The sequence below is a fragment of the Vigna unguiculata genome, chromosome 2 (genome assembly GCF_004118075.2).
Source record: "Vigna unguiculata cultivar IT97K-499-35 chromosome 2, ASM411807v1, whole genome shotgun sequence".
Taxonomy (NCBI): domain Eukaryota; kingdom Viridiplantae; phylum Streptophyta; class Magnoliopsida; order Fabales; family Fabaceae; genus Vigna; species Vigna unguiculata.
Window position 1 is genome coordinate 27,710,955 of NC_040280.1, and position 24,017 is coordinate 27,734,971.

A 24,017-nucleotide genomic window follows, 5' to 3' on the forward strand; every position below is an offset into this window, starting at 1 on the left:
GGAAGTTACGATTAAATAGAATAATATATTTAAATTTTATAACCAGCAATAAATTTTGAATAATAGAATGAAGAATTTGAGTAAAATATTTCTTAAAATGAAATATAGAAAACCATAAAATGTAGTCTGTTTATAAATGGTAATCAGTGACTGAGCATCTAAATGCTGTTATTATATTATTATAATGAGAAAGTTAATGAATAATATAATAATATATTGATCCACGTGTAAGCTAGTGATATATGGCGAAAGAAGAATAGGAGTTGGTCCATTTGGATCATGTTTTTAGCGTTGAACATAATAGCGAAGTAGGGCCCACCCACAATGAGTGGCGTTTCCTCGGTAACAACTAACCACGTGCTGTTCGAGAAACGCAGAATCGGACAGACGTAAGAGTCGCTTTTGTCCATTCATTCACAATCTTCATGGATTATCAGCAATCAAATTTAAACACTTATTACTAATTAATTAATAACAATAAATAATATCAACTAAACCATAAAAAAATATTAGTTTAATGCGTAGTCATGAAAGGTAAAAGCGAAAAGGCAAAAAATTGATTTCTTTTCTATAGGAAAAAAAAAAATAAAAAAGAAAGGAAAGAAGAAAGAAGGAGGAAACAAACAAGTCCCCTTACATCTGCACCAAGTCCATATTTCAACTCCAATTCCGTGTGCCCACTCACTATATCAGACCGACCAGGCCTAAATCTCAATTCCCAATTTCTCCGTTTAGGGTTTCTCTCTCTCGAAGTTCGCTCGCACCGATTCATGTTTTCATATCCTTGATTGATTCGCTTCTCGGAGATTCTCTCTTTGATTCGATTCGTCTATGGAACTGCAGCTACAGCCCAAGGCGCTACCCGCGGTGGAGGTTGATGGTGGGGATTCGGAGAAGTCGTATGTCACGGAGGTTCGCACCGTTGACATGGCTGAGGCAAACGAAGGTTGTTGCGTCACTGTTTTGAAGCGAAAGCGTGGTCGTCCGGCCAAGGGAAACCGTGTTCCGAAAACCACGGCACCGCCGACGAAGCAAAAAAAGGATGAGGAGGATGTTTGCTTCATATGCTTCGACGGTGGAAGCCTCGTTCTCTGCGATCGCCGGTGAGTCGTCACCGCTTCTTTCTGTTTGTGATTGATTTCTGGATTTTGCGATAATTGATATTCGCTGTGAAAATTCAGTTTCAGTTTGGGTTTAATACTGTGAGTTAGGGGTTTTTACTCAGTTGTAATCATTGGAGGATTCATGCTATCTCACTCTCTCTCTCTCTCTCTCTCTCTCTCTCTCTCTCTCTCTCTCTCTCCTTCTCTCCCCCAGGGGATGCCCTAAGGCGTATCATCCGTCGTGTATTAAGCGGGACGAGGCGTTTTTTCGCTCAAAGGCCAAATGGAATTGCGGTATTTTGTTCTAAAGACTTTATTCATTCTTTTCGTGCATGTGTGTGTTATTTTGCTTGAGTACCCTACCTGGCATGCAAGCGGATACTTGTATGCTGCTGAAACTGGATACATAATATCCATGGTTGGTTGTACATGTATATGTTGTGTTTTCCATGCTTAGTAATTAATGTAAGCTGAGGAGTTTTAATTAAAATTTAGAGTTGCAGAATCTTGTGCATTTTTATTGTATGAGATAGGGATATTTCAATTAATTCAAACTTTTGAAACCGAAAGTTTTATTAACTTTTGTTTACGTTTCATGCTTAAATGCGATCTGATTGTTGTAAATGAATGAAATCTAAATTTGAACTATTGACAATTAAATAATAGTTATAGGGTTGGTTTCTTAAAGACACAGTTGTGTCAGGGGAACGTTACTTTGGAGGGGAGAATGCATGTACAAGTGACATTGGCTTCTCCTGCATAGAAGGCTTAATGTAGTAGCATATATATATATATATATATTTCCTGTGTCTCTTCTTTCTCTGTATTTTTGTTTGGAAGATTTGGATAAATTTCCTCGATTATAGAGAACCAGCTCAATGTTATTCAAAGATATCTACTTATTATCACTTATAAAAGAGTTTCACAATTATTACATTTTACAATTAGTGCACATTCAGTTATCATTTTTAGAAGTCAATCCTCTTTATTTGTTGAGTTTTAATATTTTAGCATGTATTAATTGCCTTTTAGCATGTATTAAATTCTTTCTTATAATAAACATTAATTTTTTCCACTACTTAGGTTGGCATATATGTAGCATTTGTGGGAAGGGGTCGCATTATATGTGCTATACTTGTACATATTCTTTGTGCAAGGGGTGTACAAAAAGGGCAGATTTTGTCTCTGTCAGAGAAAATAAAGGTTTATGTGGAATATGCAAGAGGACTATAATGCTGGTAGAGAATTGTGCCCAGGGCGATAAGGTATTGGTGGTATGTTAATCTTTCATAATATATATGCATGCACAGTCCCTCCTCTGAGTCAGGGATGGGGAAGCAGTTTGTTTAAGCTACTTGTTATAATTTTTTTGTTCCTTGTGTTATTTTTATAGTGTGAAGTGGATTTTGATGACAAGAGCAGCTGGGAGTATCTTTTCAAGGTGTATTGGACATATTTGAAGGAGAAGCTATCTTTGACCATTGATGAGATCCTTGAAGCTAAAAATCCATGTAAAGGTACTTCTTCCGGAATGTTCCATAAGTTTTAAGGTTCAAACTTTCCACGAACTTTATCATTTTAGGTTGACATAGAAATATAATCACTTAATTAATTGAAAAACAATTGTATTAGAGATGATAACCAGACATAATTGGAATGGTTTCCCCAGTAATGATAAATGCAGTACGGCAAACCTGCTCACTACCTGTGAGCCAACGTGAATATATGTATAATACAGAACCAAATTAAACCCAATAAAACAGAAGATAATGATATCACTAATGCAGGGGTTGCGAGATTAGAAGTATCTGGTGTTGCGGCAGGTGTTTCATCATTACTACTCTCTCCAAAGATTGAGCTGCCAATTGGCAATGTTGCGAATGATAAACTGTGGCATTATCAGGATCCAACCGGGAAGGTTCAAGGACCTTTCTCTTTATTGCAGCTTTATAAGTGGAGTGTAAGCGGATACTTTCCTGCAGATCTCAGAATATGGAGGATAGATGAGACACAAGATAACGCTGCATTGTTAATTGATGTGCTTAGTGGGAAGTGCTCAAAATTTGTGTCATTGACATACGACAGCCAGAAGCTGTCTTTGGAGACCAATAGTACATTGGAAAATAAAGAAAGTAGTCATGATGGTGGTGGTGAGCACAATGTGACAACAAATGGAAATTCTGCGAACCACCAAATTGTTGAGCAGTGTGGGGAGCAAAAATTGGTTGATACCTGTACACAATCCAATGGTAAAGATGAATCTGTTAAGAGCAATGGTTGGCACTCTCAGTCTCCGGGTTGGACTATACAAGCAGATGGGAATAATAATGAGGGGCAAAGTGGAAATTTTGAAAGGACAGAGGATTCACCCAAATGTGAAGACGGTCCTCACTTACACCCTTCACTACCTTCAACTGCATTTTGTGAAAAACACGAAGAGAATCCTTCTGATAAATTAGAGGAAGTTCATAAGATGGAGGTGAAGTCTGAAGATAATGGAAATTTTGACTTGAACAGAATTTTTGATGGTCAAAGTAATAGTGGACAAAATTATCAGAAACAATCAGACAGTGAGGATAATTCTGGGCAATCTTCTGGTCAGAACTGGAGTTGCCCTAGTGTAACTAATCCAGTTTGTAACCTATCTACATGGCTTTCAATCTTTGGCGAACCAAATGATTTGGATGAGTCAGTTTCAGATCTGTTGGCTGAAGTGGAGGCAATGGAGTCACTTGGTGGTGGCCTGGAATCTCCCACTTCAATCATGAAATGTGGTGAGGAGTTGACTGACGGTTCTATAACTGATTGTCTTAGTTTTGCAGATGGGCTTAGCCCAATGCTTGATGCAGCAGGTAAAGGTGATGCACTGAGTTCCTCAGGTGATTTACACTTTCCATCTCAAACCACAACACCAGATGAACCAACTAAGCAACCCGATGTGTGCCATCAACATCAAAAGATATTTGGGGAGCATAAATCGAAGAGTTCAGAAGTTGAGGTGTGTTTTAGGCGAAGAAAATTATTTTTAGTCTCATTTTTTTTAACATATTAGTTTAGGAGGGTTACTTTGGTCGACTGAAAAGTAAGATTTAACCTGTTATTTTTTATGCAGTCTACTTTCTCTAAAATTAGCTGGAATCCAACCATTCAATTTTCCTGGGATCCTCCTAATTGTAAGTTTTTTCTCCACTTTCTCAGCTTTGCACAACTATTTTAACAAGTTTGCTATCATATTTCGTATGAATTGAATACTTTGCTAGCCATTTATTATTGACTGGATTTTGACATTTTGCTAAAATGGTTATTTGGATTTGCAGGTTGACATGACAGATTATGTTGAAGGCCATTTTTCTTATCTTTAGGCTACACAGATCTTAGAAACAACTTAAACTGGATACATATTATCATGTTCATAACAGCATTCTTTGCAAACATAACCTCTCGCCTGTTGTTTGCTTGTTGATGAAGAAAAGAAAGACCGTTAGGGTTCTTGTTAGTGTTGTCTATTCTGCTATGTAATCTCATTGAATTTTAAATGTGAAGAACTTTCTTAGGTTTCATTCTCGGACAGATTGGTATTCGACTTTCCTTCAAAATTTCAAAGAAATTAATAATTAACAGCTTAGGTATGTTTTTCAAAACCCTTACATTGGACTCTGCTATTCGATCAGGAAACTCGGAATCAAGTTGTTTGTAATATAGGTTGTACATATGTGGAGAAGCTGGGTTCAACATTGTTAGTATTAGGCTGCCAATTCCAAATTATGAAGAATTTAACATTCATTGTGATTGCAATAACTCTTGTTATAGTCTTCAAATACATTTGCTTGTATACCCAAAAGCTTAGCTGTTTTGAGAAAAAAAGTTCCGACTTGGTCAATTTGTTCGTGAATGTGTTGCATTGATATGTTTTTTTTTAATTGCTGAATGTAGGTTTCCGAATTACATTGTTATACAAAAAATTGAAACAAAAAGGAAGAAAAAAAAATCTACTGTAGGTATTTTTACTTATACATAACAATATTCTTAAAAATTATTTATTTATAGTACAAATTTAATCAAAATTTGTGGATAGTGTAATAAGAAATTGTTTTTAACTGACCACTGATGTTTTTAAATTACTGACATTTTTAAATAAGCTCATTATTTTGAAATTTGATATGACTTTATATGATATATTTATAAGTTATTACTGTTAGGCCAAGTCCACTATTATTTAATTAGTGAATCTTGTATTATAATTTTAATTGGTTCAGTAACCAGTCTAATTTTAAAACTATTAGTATTAGGAAAAAAATTTGATTGTGTTTGTCTTCATGATGTCTTTTTATAGTGCAACAAAATTTAACATTAATCAATCCAACCGTGCACAAACTGTCATAATTAATTATTCTAATTACATGACAGTACATATAAAAAATCATACTCTGTCATAGCTATAATAATCATTAAAAATTATTATCCATTCCATATTCCATATCCAGTAAGATTATAACAAAACTAAAGTTTTCTCACTACTACCTATATATAAAATATGTACATAATTCAATAGTTTTTTTCACTATATATCTATATTAAAAAACAAAGTTATGTCATATATGTCCTTATAACAAAATCATATCACATTTCTTCAAAACATTTCCGACATTGAATTCATTATGACATACACATGTTTGCCATCATAGGACTATTTTCAATTATATTTAGTACATATTATTGGAGGTCTTACTCTTTATTTTCTTGATTATCTACATCGTTAAATCCTCCAAAAGTATCCAATAAAATTGTAATATGCGATATTTTCATATATATATATATATATATATATATATATATATATATAATTATATGCTTTATTAATCGAATGATAATGTTTTCATGAATAATTTTGACAAAAAAAACTATTATAAGTTTAATTGAGAGAATAAAGATAATGTTTATAAAGGATCACTTGAGTTGTTAGAATAGGCTAAACTGCTAAGGCTATTTTTTTCCCAAGTGGTACAAATTTCATCGATATATATATATATATATATATATATATATATATATATATATATATATATATATTGTTATTCATTAATACGCAGCAATGACTCCAATAATTACAAAACTCTTGATCAATTTGTTTTGCCAATTCATTAAATGTATGGGAACATGCATGCAATGAATACATAATCATATTTGATTGAATAAAATTTGACAAGCATTTGGTAACCATCAGTTTGATGATCAATGATTATCTATTGTCTTTTTTCTTGTTTTATGTGATTTTTCGAACCACAATTTGTTTATTATGGAACTTTCTTTTTTCTATACTTTCTTGTTTTCTAACTTGTTTTCATTCTCTCTTTTCTCTACATCATTTTCTTTTTTTCTAGAACAAAATGTGGAACTATTGAATTCAAAACTAAACTTGTTTAACTTAATACTTTAATCCAATATTTTCAAGCATAATATATGCAAGACATGACCTACATTTTGCAACTTCTAACTAAAAGGTGTCAAAGATATCTTTTCCCTTTTATTTTATTTTTTGCATCAACAATAAAAAATATATAAAATAGAGGAACACTCGAGGTACTCCAACCTTTATAAAAAAAACAAGACATATAAACAAAAAGGAAAATGGGTAGGAAATATCTATGACCTTCCTAAAAAAAAATACAAAGCACAATAGCCTAATATAGATTCTAGAAAGAAAGAACAAAAACCAACAAATAAAGAAAGGAAAAAAAAAAAACCCTAGCAGCAAGGTTGGATGTTGGATGTGACCATCATAATCTATACATAAAAACAAGCATCCCTTTCATCTTCTTTGTGAAGATTCCTTTCCTTATAAAAAAGACTCACCTATCATTGATTGCTAAAATTGAATACCTACCAAGAAAAATCTATAGGCTATATAGCTTGAGTCTTGAAAAACATTAGAAAGCTTAGATTTAAAGTATTACATTTAGGGTACCATATGCCAATCTTGTTATTACTCTACAACTTATATCACGATAGAGCAAGAGAGTATAATGATTAAAACTTCCTTATAATTGAGACATCACGCTTTACAAACCAACTACTAAGTATTAAGTGTATTTAATGTGAATTTAACTCCAACCCATATATAATTGAGAGCAGAAAGAACTAACATCCTAATGATTTAATGTATAAAGCTGGACACAGTTACCAATTTGAGTAAGAAAATATTGCATTTAGAGCTTTCTCGATCCAAATCGAAGGCTTAACTTGAGCTAGGTTAAACACTTCTTCGCCATCCTTCACCATACTTTTAAAAATGATCCTATTTCTATGCATCCAAATGGTCCACATAATAGCAAACCACATACATCTCCAAATAGTATTACTTTTTTTTACTAAGCCTTGGTAGACAAAATTGATGGAAGTGATACTTTGCAACATTGTGGTGTACCGTAGCAATGCCCACCCAATTATCACACCATTTCCAAATGCTCACAGTAATTAGGTAGTTAAAAAATAAATTGCTTATTGACTCTTCACATCTCCCACACATGATTCACACATTGCTACTCACATTCATCCTTCTTATGACGAGATTACCACATTTTGCGACCCTATTTATGATTACTTTCCATGAAAAGTGTAAGGCACTTTAATATCCCAAAGTTGTTCAAATAGGTCTTCATTTATACTTGCAGTTATATATATATATATATATATATATATATATATATATATATATATATATATATATATATATATATATATTTGTATCTATCCTTCCACACCCAACCATCTTTCTTACCCATATCCAAAACATAGTTAGACAAATCACACAATAGTTTATTTACAAGAGACTTTCAAACCATTCCCTTTGTCAATGTAATTCCCATTTCCAAACCCCATTATTCCAATTTCCTAACTCTCCTACTTTAGCATTTTTTTTTTTACAGAGTTGACATACATCCTTGGGTATGTTTCTAAAAGAGGGGCCTTCCCGATCCAAATCTCTTCTCAAAACATGATCTTATTTTCCATTTCTCTATTCCAACAGATATTACTGTCAAACCAGTTCTCTTTTTGTCCTTTAGTGCATATCTTTCTTAGATCTCTCGACCACTAGAACTCATTTATTTTTAGTTAAATGATATAAGTTTTTTCAAGATCCATACTTTGATTCAAAACTTTTCTTCCATAGACCATCTTTATCTGTACCCATTCTCCACTTCCATTTTCCAAGTAAAACCTTATTGAATAATATATTTTAACTCCTAATCCACCATCTTGTGTTAACTTATATAATTATTCCAATTTACTCAAATTATCTTCTATCAAATAACACATCCTAATACTTTATAAATCACAACTCTATACACAACAAATAATTAATTTGAATCATAATTCATTGTAACGAAGATTGATTATACATATACTTAATTATACATGATCTAATCTTTAGGATGTTGGTCTTAACTCTAAAGTATTTTTGTTTATCTCTTAATTGATTTGAATTGTGTTTCTTTTGAATTTTTTTTAGAAATCTAAAAAAAAAAATAAAAAGCACCACTTGTCTCAAAAATGTTTTTTATTTTTGTGAAAAGTTTTAAAAGAGAATCCTTTCCTACGTTTTTCAAGGTGTGTTCTCAATAAAGTTTGACAAAATTAGTCGATAACTTTTTTACTATTCTTTATATTTCCTCTTTCAATTATATGTATATATAAATGCAATATTCATTCACTCTCTTTTTTACATGCAGAAGTTTTCTCTTTCTAAGTTTTCCTCTCTCTTTTTTTCTCTTTTTCTAATATTCTATTTTATTTTTCATCTTTTCAGAATTAAATATTTTTTTCAAGTGTCTTTTTTACTCTGAAAATAATTTGATTCTTCTTTTACCTGGATTTAATATCTATCAATATTATATTGATTATATCATCGTATATTTTTTTAATCTATTTAACACTTTCTTATTTTTTTCTTGAAAAGTCATTTATAGGATTTGAAAATTAGTTTGAAAATATAAATAGTTAGATTAGTGATTTAAAAAAGTTTATAAGATTTTTAATTTTGGCTTATGAGAGTTGCGTAGTATAGCTAAAACTTATTGAATGAGAATGTTGATGTGTTACATTTGTCGCTTGTTTGACATTGTTTTTTATAATAATTTTTCATTTCATAAAATGACATTTTGAATTATGTATGACCAAATTATATAAGACGATTACTTATGAACTTTATGGAGGAAATAGTTGGTGTTGAATTAACTTGTTGAGAAATTAAAGTTTGACGAGGTTGATTAATGTATGATGATACAAATCTACTTTAAATTGTTCATTATAATTTGTATAGTCAATATTGATTGGAATGACATGAATGTGGAGTAATATTAGCAAGATTAAAAGGACTTTTTAGGTTGAAATTTATTGTATTTTTTCTTACAAAATATAATTGCCTTACTCAAGTGGTAAATGTTTCACTCATGACAAAAAATAACATATTTTTACTAAACAAGAGTACTTCTTTATGTAAAGTGACATGTTTTCAATTAAAAGAAATATTTGACAAATATATTCAATGCATAATTGAATTTTGTTAAGAATATAAAATGTATATGACTATGATAATGTTTATGAATAATATGCTTGTATGAAATGTTTGGAGTGGAAGTCATAAATTTGGATAATATGTAAACTATTTGAATATGTGTATTAAATAATATAACCTATGTAGAGATATCATGATTTTATTGAATATTTGATAACTCGATAAACTAAATGGAGTTTATTAAAATCTAAAACACCATCAATTTTGAATATTACATGTCTTAAACTTACTTTAATTGACCAAGACCACAATATAGACATGAACGATTTGAAGAATCTTCTAAAAGACATTCATAACTATTTCTCAATAAATATCTTTATTATATAAATTAACATGTAGATTCTAAATATGTGTATATTTATTGAGTAAGTGATGGAATAACATGATTATAAACTGTGGATGTTGTGATGAATTTACTTGGATTGGTTTTGTTATGTTAACATATATTTAATTTAATATACTTATCCTTTTATATATGGTGATATATTATAATTATGTAGATGCATATTTTATGGATAAACAACTTGAAATAGTTTATTTTTATTTGCTATGACTGTATATAGTTATTGTTAAAATTTATTTAAAGCACTATAAAATTTTATACAAATCCTTCTTCCTGGATGGTTGTAAGTGGAAGATAGATAAAAATATGTAAAGTTAAAGATGTTAAGAAAAATCCATATTAAAAATTACACTTTTTTTAATAACTAATACTTTCCTTATCTGAAAATGTAAGGATATAAAAATTTCACTTAATATAATGTCATTTATTCTTATAATATTTATTAAGTTTAGTGTCTAACCTTTTAATTTAAGTAGTTTTTATTTTTATTATATTTTCAGATTTTTAACTATAGCACCAACCATCATAATAAAATAATAAAATTATGGATATGATTAGGAACATTTTGAAAAAATTGATTCTACTTTATGAAAAGAATTTGATTTTGATAGATGAAGAAGTTGAAAAAGGTTACTTCTATTTTGATTGATGTGAATTTGCTATCTTTAATTAATTATAAAAATTTATTTTGGATGCTCCAAACAATTTAGGCATGAATTGATTTTGAAAATTGATTATAGAGATTTTCAAAGTGAAACCAATGTGTGTGTCATTTTTTTTTATAAATCTGGTTGAAAGTATTTAAATATATTGAATATCAGAACTTATAATACGAATAAAATATTATAATTAAAATTAAACAAAATTATTAACATAGTTGATGTATAAATGAAAATTACAAGATTTTAAAACCCAAAAAATTACCAGAGAAATGAATGCCGGAGGGAAGCATACATAATGAGAGAAATCCAAAAGCAACCAAAGCGAAGCGCGTGAGAAATAGGAAAAGTCCCTTCTTCACGCGCCGGTCAACGGAGTAAAAGGATCAAAATCAGAATTTGGCGTGATCGAAACGAGGATCTGGTGTGCATTTGGGAATAATGGCGGCAACGTCGTATCTGACGCCGACGCAGAGGTACGTGGCGGGAGCATTGTTCGGGTTGGCGCTGAACCAGGCCCATTTTCACCAGACCCACCCGTTGGGCCTATCAACCGACGACTTCCCTTCTGACTCTGAACGTACTCCCTCCAAGCTCGAAGTTTCCGACGATCCCAGCCTTTGGGTCCATGAACATCACGCATTGCTTCGCCCTGTTTTCAAGTATCTCCTCTCCAAAGCATAACTAATCATGTTTGTTTCTATACTGCATGTACTCATGCCAATGTTATACTTCGTTTCATCCGATTATTGTGGCATCATATTTCAGTGTTGTTGATGAATGTGTGTTGAGTTTGAGCAGGTACTTAGATATTGATCCCGCTGCATGGTCTGGACTCGAGGAAACTGCTGTCTCTACTTCAGTTTCACGTCACGTCGGACCCGTACGTCGTTCTACTTTTTCTTTATAAATTAGGGATATTTTCAGTTTTATTATTTGAACACAAGTTGGGAACTTACTTACTGAAAACCAGATATGGCCTTATACAGTAATAATGAATATGTTGGGATATAAGGTTGACTTGGTCGATAAAGTGGAAGGAAAAAAAAGGCATAGGTGGTGAGTTGAGTCTTCCTGCTAACATTAACAAACGAACATTTGCCACTTTAAAAAACAGTAATGATGGATCTGTGGTATTGATTTTCAATGTTTTGTTGCTTCCGGTATGTTCCCATATTCCAAAAGTGGATTACCATATTCAACGAAAAATTTCTGTTGCTTTCCAGATGTAGTTTTCCTTTTTTTGGGTGGGGTAGGGAGCTAAACAGTGCAACAAACATTGGATAATAATTTTCAAAACTATGTGTGGCAAGTTACAGACTTCACTTTTTATGTCTAGTTTTGCTTTCTCTAATAACTGCCACGTTATATTTTTGTCTCTAAAGTTTGATGCTGTGTGGCATAACTCTTTTTGTCATCATTTTTTCGGTATTAGTATAGTTTTTTAATAATACGCTTTTCCCCAAATGCACCACTCAAGTATAATGTGTGTGAATCTCACAGTTATTGAGACTATTATCAGAAGAATCTGGTGATGATTATTCCGAAAGGTCAGATAAAGAACTTGCTTTGTCCGGAGCTGTTGATGCCATGGTACTTAGCATGGAAAGCAATTCAGAGTCTCTCACGTCTAGAAGGGAGAAGCTACGTGAATACGAACATCAATGTCGTGAAAAGTTTTCAACTTCTGATGCTGAATCAAATTCTGAGAAGATAGATATGCAATTAGACACCAAGGAGGAGGCCGGTACTCCTTTCCATGATTGTGAAGAACCAGATCAGGGATCTATTCATAGTAATATTGATGAGAGTCCAATTGAAGAGGTAATGATGCTCAGCTATCCAAGGAAAGTGGCAGTGCTTTATGAACTTCTCTGTGCTTGTCTATCAGATTTAGGTGAAAATAACAAGAAACATGGCCGGAGGAGAAAGGGCTATGATGCTCGACATCGTGTCTCTCTGCGGCTGCTGGCAACTTGGCTCGATATCAAGTGGTCAAAAATGGTTGGTTAATGAATCATTTAATTAGAAATTAACATGTGATTGCAAGAACTAATCTTCACTTTGGTTAACATTGCCTATACATTTGCCCTTGATATTAAGTTACTCATTCAGCCTACTCTATATGGTGATGTGCTTTATAAGCTATAAAGTTTCCCTTGTTAAAAAGATTCACTACTATCGTTTCCATATTTTCTAGTAATAAAGATGAATCTTCACTTTTCAGGAGGGCATTGAGACAATAGTTGCCAGTTCTGCAATGGCTTTCATTAAAGAGCAAGAGTCAAGTAAAGAAGAAACTCTATCAAAAGAAAACAAGGGGGATAGATGGAAGAAGGGTTGTATCATTGGTGCCGCTGCCTTGACCGGTGGAACTTTGATGGCTATTACTGGGGGTATGAGTACCTTGACATCTTTTGTGTGTTCTGGAATATACGAAAACGAATTGAATAAATTTCCTTGTTCGTTTGATTGTTTTTGTTTTTACTCATTAAACAGGATTAGCTGCCCCAGCTATTGCTGCTGGACTTGGTGCTTTGGCTCCAACTTTGGGTACTCTGATCCCTGTAATTGGAGCAAGTGGATTTGCTGCAGCTGCTACTGCTGCTGGACATGTTGCTGGTTCTGTTGCTGTTGCTGCGTCATTTGGAGGTACATATTTCCTTATATGTGATTGGATTTTACTGTAATATTCTCATTCTCTGCTATCATGTCTTTTTATATAGAAATAGCCTTTTTGTGAATTTCCAGTGTAGTCTAAGGATACTATCGGAGCACCCACTACCAAGTCACTATCATACTTTTATGCGTCTTAGTGGTGTAATATCTTCTATTGCTACATTACTAGTCAACTTGTATTTTTGTTACTTCAATTTATTGATTAGAAGGTTTACAATTGCTTTATGGCGTCAATTAGATAATGTAATCAATACGCCTTGTAGAAAAAAAGCTTGGTTGTTTACAGTAATCGTTCAGTGAAATATGTTACAGCTGTTGCCTTTCTAAGAGGAGTTGTAGAGGTTATATGGGACTTTTTATTTATTTTTAAATAGTCTGGAGGAGGAGTTTATTATATCCTTCAATAATAAGCTATTTATCTTGAAGACCGTATGTGACTACTTGGTATAGTGTTGAAGAATAATTGATTTTGAAAAAACTAGAGACAAATTGCTTGGTAATATGTAATTTTCGTTGGAAAATGGCAGTTGATTCCTAATGTAAAACAAATAAAGTCTATTTTTGGCCATTAATTTACAATGTTCCTTTTCAAATTGCAGTACATGTTGGTTACATGTTATTGGGATGTATTTATGACGTATAGGACAAATAAACAACTCTCTCCATTTTTATTTTCTTTTTTTGTGTGTTACTGTTGATGATGCTCCTTTTATAGATGATGAACTATTTTATGTACCACTTTGTTTTACTAGCTGCTGGAGCTGGACTCTCTGGAACCAAAATGGCTAGAAGAGTTGGGGGTGTTGATGAGTTTGAATTCAAAGTTATTGGAGAAAATCATAACCAAGGTGTAAGTTTATACTCATTTCATATTCCTACTTTGTGGTGGCGACTGTTTCTTTCTTGAGTTATGATTTGTGTGCAGAGGAGAGCAGATCCAAACTTTAAACTTTCTAAAATTATGTAGCACTATTTTTCATCTTAGTTTATTGATTTTATTTGGCTTCTGGTCGCAGCTGCTTGCGGTTGAGATCATGATCTCTGGATTCGTCTTTGAGGATGAAGATTTTATAAGGCCTTGGGAGGGAGTGAATGACAACTTGGAGAGGTACACATAATTACCATTTTCCCCTTCCTAAATGATTTGTTTGGTTGGTTAATCAGGAAAATAACCAGATTTTGACTAGTTTCCTTTATAATTTTGAAAAATTGGTGACTATTTTTGTATTAGCATTTTCCAAGGGACATAAATGGGTTTGCTAAACAAATGCATTTGATATGGCCTGGCCAAAAGTTAGGTATGCTCTGCAGTGGGAGTCCAAGAATCTATATGCCCTGAGCACTGCAATTCGGGATTGGCTTACTTCAAGTAATTGGTTTGGGTTCCAGGCTGCTCATACTTTTGTGTAGTATATGAGTAGATATGTCTATGGTTGGTGCCAATATTGGTGTGCTGTGCTGTGCTTTGCTTTAGGAATTGCGGGGGCACTGATGAAGCGAGGGGCAATGTTGACGGTCTTGCATAGTCTTTTAACTGCATTAGCTTGGCCGGTTACATTACTTGCAGCAACTGAGTTCATAGACAGCACATGGACAATTGCTATTGACAGGTTACTTTTATCTGTTCATACTGTATATACAACATTTCTGTTCATTACGGAGTAGTGTTTCAATTGTTTTTAATGGATTGCAATTATCCCCTTTTCAGATCTGACAAGGCAGGGAAGTTGCTTGCCGAAGTATTATTGGGAGGACTGCAGGGAAATAGGTATTTTTCTTATTTCTGAGTTTCTTTTGAAAATTTAGCTCTTTTAAAATAGTGGTATATGAAATATGTTTAATCTATGAATTTCAGGCCTGTTACACTTGTAGGTTACTCGCTGGGGGCAAGAGTTATTTTCAAATGTCTGGAGTGTTTGGCTGAAACAAAAAACAGTGGTGTGTATATTTCCACATTTTTTGTATTCGATTGGATGTGATACAATATCGCTCTTTCTTTTTGGTATTTTTTATTCTTATTGACCGTCTCTCGAATGATAAGTTTATTTGTTAATAAGATGTTTGTTCCCTTATTGATTCTGAAGTTCTGCTTTTGTTTATTGGCAGCTGAACTGGTAGAAAGAGTTGTTCTTCTTGGAGCACCCATTGCAATCAGGGATGAAAATTGGGAAACTGTTCGAAAGGTGGAAAGGGAATTAATTTTACTCTTAATTACTATGTATTGCTTTTATTAATTACTGTGACATCCTGGTATTCTGTAGATGGTAGCTGGAAGATTTATAAATGCTTACTCAAGCAATGACTGGATGCTTGGAATTGCTTTCCGTGCCAGGTACACAAAAATGTAGTGTTAGTATTTTAGTTCATCCACAGTACATAGCCTATATGAATGGATCAATTCTTCAGAAGATTAACGTCACAATCAATTGAAAAAAGAAATAATGGCATGAAGTTGTTGTATTCGTGGTTCTTGGACCAAATGTTTATTATGCAGTTTTTCCATGGAAGTCATGAGTTATAGCATTCTGATCCTGCAATAGCACAGAATATGATCCCTTATTTTTATTGACTGTGTTTCAATTACCTGAGACTTTTTAGTGGACAACAGAAACTAACATAGATATTGATTTTGTGCAGTCTACTTTCTCAAGGATTAGCTGGAATCCAACCTGTCGACATTCCTGGGATCCAAAACGTTAGTTATTTCCTATTGCTGTTTTTTATTCATTTTGGGTTACCATTTGAAGTTGAAATTTTAACTTTTAAACTAGTGCTACTATTAATAATGGGTTTGATTTGGATGTTTGCTAAAATGGTTACTCGGATTTGCAGGTTAACGTGACAGATCACATAGAGGGACATTCTTCATATTTGTGGGCTACACAACAGGTTATAGATGAACTTCAATTAGATTCGTATTATCCTGTTTTCACATAATTTTCAGCAGTGATTCTTCCGATTCTTCTTTGTTTCATAGCGTCTCTGTCACTGCCTTGTATATGGATATATAGCCAGCTAGCCATAGGAACAACATCTATTAATAAACCAAAACTTTTCATTCTACGTGTTATATCATAATGAAAAAAAAAAATTGTACATTTTAAAATCATCTATATAATAGTACACTTTTGAAATGTAAAATAATTAATGTAAAATGTATGTAAAATTTTGTCAGGTACCAAAATAATAGTACCTTCTGGATGGAAAAGGAAAATGTTTTCTTAACACTAATTGACAACCACCATATAGGAGTATTTTGGTTATTAAAAAACGTTAATTTTTGTATTTAAAAAAAGAAGAAGAGAAATTGAAGAGAAAAATAGCAGTTGTAAAATGAATGTAAAAGTTTATTTAATGTTAAGATAATAGTAAAAGGGCAACATCCAGGTTACAAGGGTAAGCGTCGAAAATTTCCCTCTGTTGGATTAACGGATTAGGTTATGTCATTAGTTTTTTGTGTGTGTATATCTTTTATTCTTTGTAATTTGTATCCTGATATTTTGTAACTTATTGTCATGTTGCATGATTTAGAAAAAAGAAAAAAACTACTCATCTAAGGGCGTTTCTTCTTGCATCTCACTTTTTTCTTCCTGCACCCCATAAAATATGGAATTCCCAAACTACTATATTCACCTCCTTTTCCTTTTATGTAATACATGGGTTGGGTTAATAATGTTGAAATTAGTAAAAGGAGTTAACTATCGGGACACATCAAATACTTAAAAGAAAAAACTAGATATGTGCGTTTATTTTTATATTATTATTAATAATAAAACTATATTATTAAATTTATAAAAATATATTCACAAAATTTAATCATAAAATAATCAGTTTTTATAACTTCAGTATAGACAACGTTATTCATTGAAAATAGATTATTTAGGTTAAAAATTAATTAAAAAATCTAAAAGGTGAAATAATAAAATTATTTATATTAATTAAGAGCAAAATTTAAAATAAAAATGTGAGTTATTAGGTAGTTATAAAAATCAATTCCTTTTATATATTGATATAGATTAATAAGTATTTCAAGAAAAAAATTAAATAAAATATAAAATTTTAAAGGTATAATTATATGCTATTGGATAAGTGCACCTACACGACGGCAAGCCTTGCAGCTAATAAATAAAAGAAATCAATGCTAGTTTACTTCATATGAACAAAAATAACTTCACATGGTCTAAACCACAGTTTTGAATCTACTTAGGAAATAAAATGTTTCTTTACCTATATTAGTGGATACTTTTTGAGTTTAGACATAAGAAAATCTGACCAATTTTATCCTATTTGATGACATTGTTACTGAAACACTTTTTTCTTAATAGAGATTCTACTTTTAATAATTTTTTATTTATCATAAGTTTCAATGCATAAAAATCAATTAAATATAGATTAGTAAACTTAATGATATTAACCAAGTTCCTAATAAAATCAATTATTTGTGCTTATACTTAAGTCCAAAAATAATCTTAGTATTCTACATCTCTAATATGATATTAGAAGATAGTCTATATTAAATATAATATGGCTCAAATTTTAAAGGTAAGATAAAAAAATCTATTAACTATTGGTATTTCTAAATTTATCCCTATTATTTAACCTGGGACGAAGACAATGAATGCATATTTTTTCTTCTTGAAAGTGAATTGTCTCTAAGACACTATTTTCAATTAAATACATTTTAATTGTTTTTAGTTCATTAATTTTGACACAAAATTAAAATTTATTTATGTCTCAAATTTTAATATATTTTGATCTCCAAATTTAAAAAAATAAAAGTGAATGTATAATTTAATTACATAATTTTTTTTACGTGTCAAATATGTACCAAACTAATATTTAAATCATTTACATCAACACTGTTTAACATACATCTCCACTTCAATATCAGTCGGAAACTCATTTAACAAGTCCAAACAAATTAATAATATTAAGTTAAAATGACTATATCTATTTATTTTTAAAGATAGAAAACATAAATATATTAATATTTAAAACAAAAACAAAATTCAATTTCACAATGACTAAAAGAATATTTAATTCTACATTTTATATTAAAAGCTCAATTCTCATCGATAAATCCATGTCAAATTTAAGTGACAATTAAAAATATATATAATTATGCTTATCCTTAAAATTTGTCGGGTCGACCCTATATGCAAAATCTTGTACTACAATTTTAAAGAATAAAAAAATAAAGCCGTTTTGTTTTACATGCTCTCACTTAAAGATTCAGTTGTCTCTCTTTTTCCCTCACTCTAAACCTACTCCAAATTAAACAACAACAAAATCATTCGCAAAGGCATTCTAGTGGTTTAGGTTAGAGGTGATCAAATTTGATTGTTTATGCTACCAAATTCAAAATATTCATACCATATGAAAAGTCTAATAAAAATAATAATAATAATAATAACTTCACACCCTAACAAGACCCATGCCGGCAAATGAAAATCTAATGTTTAACTCATTAAAGATTCTAACGTGTGAAAACAACACTAATGTTCACGCTGACCATAGATTTTTCTGTCAGAAGCAAAATAGTCGAACTGAAATTAAGATTAGTCTGTGTTTGGTCACAAGTAGTTAAAGGTGTTAAAACTTTGCAAACCCGGAATAAGCCTTCACTTTGACTTGGTTTCTAGGAGTGTCACGTCACTTTCGCGTTTGAACAAGTGATTTTGAATTTCACGTTCCTTTCTACACTCACCTAAACACTCCATCTTCTACTCATCTTTTTCCTGTTTCTAATATATACGCTAGGGCTTTCAAATACAACTTTCATCGGTTTCACTTATAATATAATATCCTACACTTCCGTATACCAACAAACAAATCAATCCATTTTTCTGCACCGCCAAATCTAACCAAATAAAATCAATGCAAGTTTTAAATGTTTGTACACATAGGTTTTCCTTATACAAAACATGCAAGTAAAAAAAAAGACACATTTTCATTGATTGTTGGAGATTCATATCGATATCGATTAGAACTAAGTACAAATTTTACTTACAAACTAATTGTATAGAATTAAATTAAATTTAAAAGACAATTTGTTAACATCGTGATCAACATTCCCATTTACACATTCAAACTCAACTGGGGAAAGCAATCTATGAGGCTTTTAGGAGTTGTCAACCTGAGCGATGTTGATTTGGAAGACAATGTTTTGTTGAATTTTTCATAGCTACATTTTCATTTCACACCCAAAGTCTTCAACTTCATCTGCACTTTCCCTCATTCTCAACAATCATTGTTTTTTCGCCTCTAGAATCCACTTGCTTACAAAACACTACCACCACTGTTAAATGCGCGATTTCATGTCAAATCCTCACATTACGCATCCAATAATGAAACTAAATTATCACAATTACGCAGTTTAATTAGTCGCACCGATTATTGGCATTGCCACCATGGCCACTCACTCTTTTTAGTGCCTGCTTCACTTATATTTCGCTGTATTATACAGATAACAATAGAAAGGGAAGTGGGACAAAAAGAAACACAATACATATCGCATCATGAAGAGTTTTTCAATTTTTTGTTTTAGAAATAGAGAGAACAATCACATGTACCACATTCTTATTGTTTCTCTCACTTCATATTATTTATCATGATTATGTATAATTGGGATGAAAAGAAAATATATAAAAAAAAAAAAGGATCAAATTGTTGTTTTTATTTTTTATTTTTTTTTTATTTTCTAAAAGAGAGGGCACACCACGCGCTTGGTTGGCACAGCGACGAGTCGCGTGGCTTTTGGAGCGGTGAGTCCGAAAATGTCACCCATGTCCAACTCACTGGGTTTCATTCCATCTGGCAATTCCCACGTGAAGCAGTGAAGGAGGTGAGCCACCGCCAATTCAAGCGCGTACAGCCCCAACTGCATCCCGGGGCAGGACCTTCGACCCGACCCGAAAGGAATGAACTCGAAGTTGCTACCCTTGAAGTCGGGCACGCCCGGTTCCAAAAACCGGGCGGGTTTGAATGTTTCGGGTTCCTCCCAGGAGTTTTTGTCTCTCCCAATTGCCCACGCGTTGATCATCACGCGCGCCTTCTTGGGGATGAAGTAGCCGCTGACCGTCGCTTCCTCCGCCGTCTCGTGGAGGAGGAGCGGGATCGGAGGGTGGAGGCGTAGGGTCTCTTTAAGGGCACATTTTAGGAATGTGAGTTTCTCAAAATCGGACTCTTCGACCCGACGGTCCAGGCCCACTACATCCGCCAGCTCCTGTTGGACCCTCTTTTGGTCTTCTGGGCTTCTCATTAGCTCCGCCATGGCCCACTCAATCGCCGATGCCACGGTTTCCGTCCCTCCAAACATCACATCCTGTATTGAAGAAGCACAACACAGTCACCAAAGAAATTCAAATTTTCATCTATAACTATATACAAGGGGAATTCCCTATTTTATGTCCATATTTCATAATTTCAACTTTACCCTTTATAATTTAATTATTTATTAAATTTTTAAAAATTAACAGTTACTTTTACAAGTTTTTATAAAATTATTTACTTATCTCCTTTTTCTTTTTTTCTCTTACTATTCATCAACAGTTATTTTTCTCTTATTTTCTCCGTACATTTTATTTTATTTTTTATAAATATACTTTTATTTTGTTTATTAAATTAATAACATTACAATATCATCAATTATTAATATAATTCAAAAAATGCGTACACACAGGCGCGATAGCGCCTGTGTTTACACTAATATTTTTTAAAGAGAATAAAAATAATAAAATAAATAATTATTTTAAAGTCACATCTCAATTATTTATTGATGAACATAACTTTAGATAAATAAATGCCAAAAGTGATTTGGTACCCACAGCCCATTCATGAATATCAATTTTTCATTTACTTACCACCATCATACGCTAAAATAAAAATTTACCATTGAATTTTGCTTTCGAAACCAAACTTTAATTAAAAATAAATAAGAAAAGGGAAAAGGTGTTATATGATGGAGGGGGAAATGCTACCAACCCAAATTAAACCCACTATGTTTGGTGGTGGCTTATGTTTCCAGATGCTGTTTCTCTGTATCTTCTCAATCTTATCTACTTTATTTCTTCATCTCCAGTTATAATTATCACAATAACTATAGTAAACTTGCATTTACTTTTTCAATTTCAGCAACAATAATCATTATTGATTTGGAGACATCTTCTTCTGTGATAATATACATTATTTCTTATACAATTTGCAATTTTTCTAAATAAACTCAACCTACTTTAATAAGTAAAAACGAATCGCGCATGTTCCAGAAAATACTTTAATTTATAGTGTTGGCTACGTGCTCATATAAATGGAGAAATTCTTGTATGTAAAAATTCTAACTTAAGACACGTAAATCAACTTTTGACAATTCAGCAAATATACTAATAAACCAACTTTTGACAAATCGAAGCCTCCCTAACAAATACCTATGTATATATTTTCAACATGACAGACAGAGATGCATATACTTTAACAGCTAGCATGTATTTTCGTGTAATATGTACACATATTCAAAATTTAACTAAAGTCTAAAAAGTACAAATTTATTCATTTATTGCAAAAAAAAAAAATTACAATTTTAATATACTTTTTAGAAAAAGACATGAAACATCCTTTAAAGAATTTAGAAATTTAACTCCAAAAATAATATATTATAATTAAGAAAGTGGATATTTTTACACATATTGGCTATAAACTCTAGCAGAGGCACTTTCTTTAAGGCGGTGTAAATCGACAAGGATGAGAATGAATATAATAAGAAAATTATTAATATATTCCGGGTTAATTTCCCAACAAACACGTCTTTTAAAAGTACAATTCTTCATCCAGTTTTTCTATTATAACCAATGCTCTTAATCTTGCATAAAAAAACACCTTTTACAATTTTATATTTCACAATCAAAAAATTCCACTAAACTAGAAAGCAATCCAAACAGGGTGACAATTTGTTCGTGTAAACTTTTCTAAAAATACTTATAAGAAAAAGAGAATAAATAAATAATGTCTAAGTTACACTAAAGACAAAATAGTGACATGCGAAAATATTTGATAGCATGGATTATGAAATGGAAAATGATACCTACACCTTAAAAAAATATCAAATGGTTCTTAAAAATATATTTCTTTGTTAAAGATTAGGATATGGTAATAAAAGAGAAATAAATAATATAACAAATATTGATGTGTTAAAAATAATAAACTTATATAAAAAAAATAAATAGAAGGAATCCATAGATACCATAATGATAGCTTTGATGTTATCCTTAGTGAGTCTGATAGAGTTCTGCAAATCCTCAGGTTCATTGTTCAACTTGGCCTCTTCGGTGTAGAACGCGAGTAACTCATCCACCATGTCCGTTTCTCCATCACAGACACCGTTCTCATTCTTCTTCTTCTTCTCTACGTGCTCATCGATGATCTTATCGATGAAGCTATCCAACGCGCTGCGAGCCCTAGCAAGGCGCGCGTTGAGCCCCTGCGGGTCCACGCGCCCGAGGTAGGGTATAAAATCTGCGATGTTGAAAGCGCCAAAGAGTTTCGAAAACTCCTGCAGAATCCCAATGAACTCGTCCTGCCCCTCCTGCGAGTTCGACCCAAAGGCCGCGCGGTAGATGATGTTTTTCGTCAGGTTGAACACGAGCTCGCCGACGTTGATGGCTTTTCCGGCGGAGGCCGCGACGGAGCGGACTGCAACGTCGACCTCGTCACGCACGGATTGCCAGGACTCGGCGCGCTTGCGGCTGAAGAGTTTCATGACGCAGAGCTTGCGCATCTGGCGCCAGAAGGGGCCGTAGTGTGCGAAGGCCATATCGGCGCGGTCGTAGGTGAGGTAGCTGATGGCGATGGTGGCGGGGCGGTTGGAGAAGATGTTGTCATGGACTTGGAGAACCTGACGCGCCGCCTCCGGGTCGGAGATGGCGATCATGTGGAGGAAGCCCATGCGGAGGTGGAAAACGCCGCCGTATTGCTTGGCGAGGGTGGCGAGACCGCGGTGGGTTAACTGGTCCATCATGAACATGTTTCCTATGATGGGTAACCCCTTTGGTCCCGGCGGATACGGTGCTCTTCGACGAGTACGATGTAGCAAAACAAAGAGAAGTGTTGTTAGTGGGAGGATGAGTATGATGGCGATGTTGAATGGATTTAGGTTGGACATGGCTTCCGATGATTTTAGGAACCAATTCATGTGGGTTTTTTTATGTTTTCAGTGACTGAAATCTAAGTTTTATGTTACAGCAATTGTTGTTGCTGAGTTGAGGGAGCGTTATGGGGACTTATATATACACTTTGTTGGAAGTATAGGGCTTGTAAGATATTTACAAAAAACGTGGAGTTTTTGGTGTAATTATTTTTTAAAATATGGGCATAAGAAGAGATAGATGATTAGGACGGGAATCCTGCTCCCCCACCAGCTCTTTCTTAAACCAAAAATCTCCCCCATTAATCATGTTTCATAGCTACATTAAAATTTTGATTCTTTTCTTTCTTTTTACTTAATTGTATTTTTTTTTTATTTTCTAACTATTTCAAATGTATCTTCTTATTCATTCTCATTTTAATTACCTTAATTATATATAATATTATTTTTACAAGTCTGGTCAGACACATTTCAGTCTTCCAACGATTTTAGCCTTCAGTCTTTTGTGTGCACAATATTCTAC

The 24,017-nt window shown here is 32.7% G+C and overlaps 3 protein-coding genes across 8 annotated transcripts; 2 read left to right on the plus strand and 1 right to left on the minus strand.

The window, feature by feature from the left end:
- Nucleotides 1-635: 635 nt before the first annotated feature.
- Nucleotides 636-4,944, plus strand: LOC114173298 (zinc finger CCCH domain-containing protein 44-like). Of its 4 annotated transcripts, none has more exons than XM_028057588.1 (7): nt 636-1,103; nt 1,318-1,397; nt 2,187-2,377; nt 2,497-2,620; nt 2,891-4,101; nt 4,216-4,276; nt 4,421-4,944. In XM_028057588.1, exons 1-7 carry the CDS (start codon nt 832-834, stop codon nt 4,423-4,425), a joined length of 1,944 nt encoding a protein of 647 aa, XP_027913389.1. In that variant the 5' UTR covers nt 636-831; the 3' UTR covers nt 4,426-4,944. The 4 variants fall into 4 exon arrangements, with proteins under 4 accessions (XP_027913389.1, XP_027913390.1, XP_027913391.1 ...); XM_028057589.1 differs by having other exon boundaries at nt 637-1,103; nt 2,187-2,368; XM_028057590.1 differs by lacking the exon at nt 1,318-1,397 and having other exon boundaries at nt 743-1,103.
- A 6,044-nt stretch (nt 4,945-10,988) lies between these two features.
- Nucleotides 10,989-16,460, plus strand: LOC114174106 (transmembrane and coiled-coil domain-containing protein 4-like). Of its 3 annotated transcripts, none has more exons than XM_028058862.1 (15): nt 10,989-11,342; nt 11,482-11,563; nt 12,184-12,684; nt 12,908-13,076; nt 13,180-13,332; nt 14,112-14,209; nt 14,376-14,467; nt 14,658-14,728; nt 14,834-14,969; nt 15,068-15,127; nt 15,215-15,297; nt 15,466-15,542; nt 15,621-15,691; nt 15,997-16,054; nt 16,192-16,460. In XM_028058862.1, exons 1-15 carry the CDS (start codon nt 11,122-11,124, stop codon nt 16,294-16,296), a joined length of 1,977 nt encoding a protein of 658 aa, XP_027914663.1. In that variant the 5' UTR covers nt 10,989-11,121; the 3' UTR covers nt 16,297-16,460. The 3 variants fall into 3 exon arrangements, with proteins under 3 accessions (XP_027914663.1, XP_027914665.1, XP_027914664.1); XM_028058863.1 differs by having other exon boundaries at nt 11,254-11,372; XM_028058864.1 differs by lacking the exons at nt 15,621-15,691; nt 15,997-16,054; nt 16,192-16,460 and having other exon boundaries at nt 15,232-15,297.
- Nucleotides 16,461-19,844: 3,384 nt separating this feature from the next.
- On the minus strand, nt 19,845-23,662 carry LOC114166452 (cytochrome P450 84A1). The gene is made up of 2 exons (XM_028051192.1): nt 22,595-23,662; nt 19,845-20,683 (listed from the first exon to the last, which is right to left on the minus strand). The coding sequence occupies exons 1-2, from the start codon at nt 23,540-23,542 to the stop codon at nt 20,060-20,062; spliced, it is 1,572 nt and encodes a 523-aa protein (XP_027906993.1). The 5' UTR covers nt 23,543-23,662; the 3' UTR covers nt 19,845-20,059.
- Nucleotides 23,663-24,017: the final 355 nt, after the last annotated feature.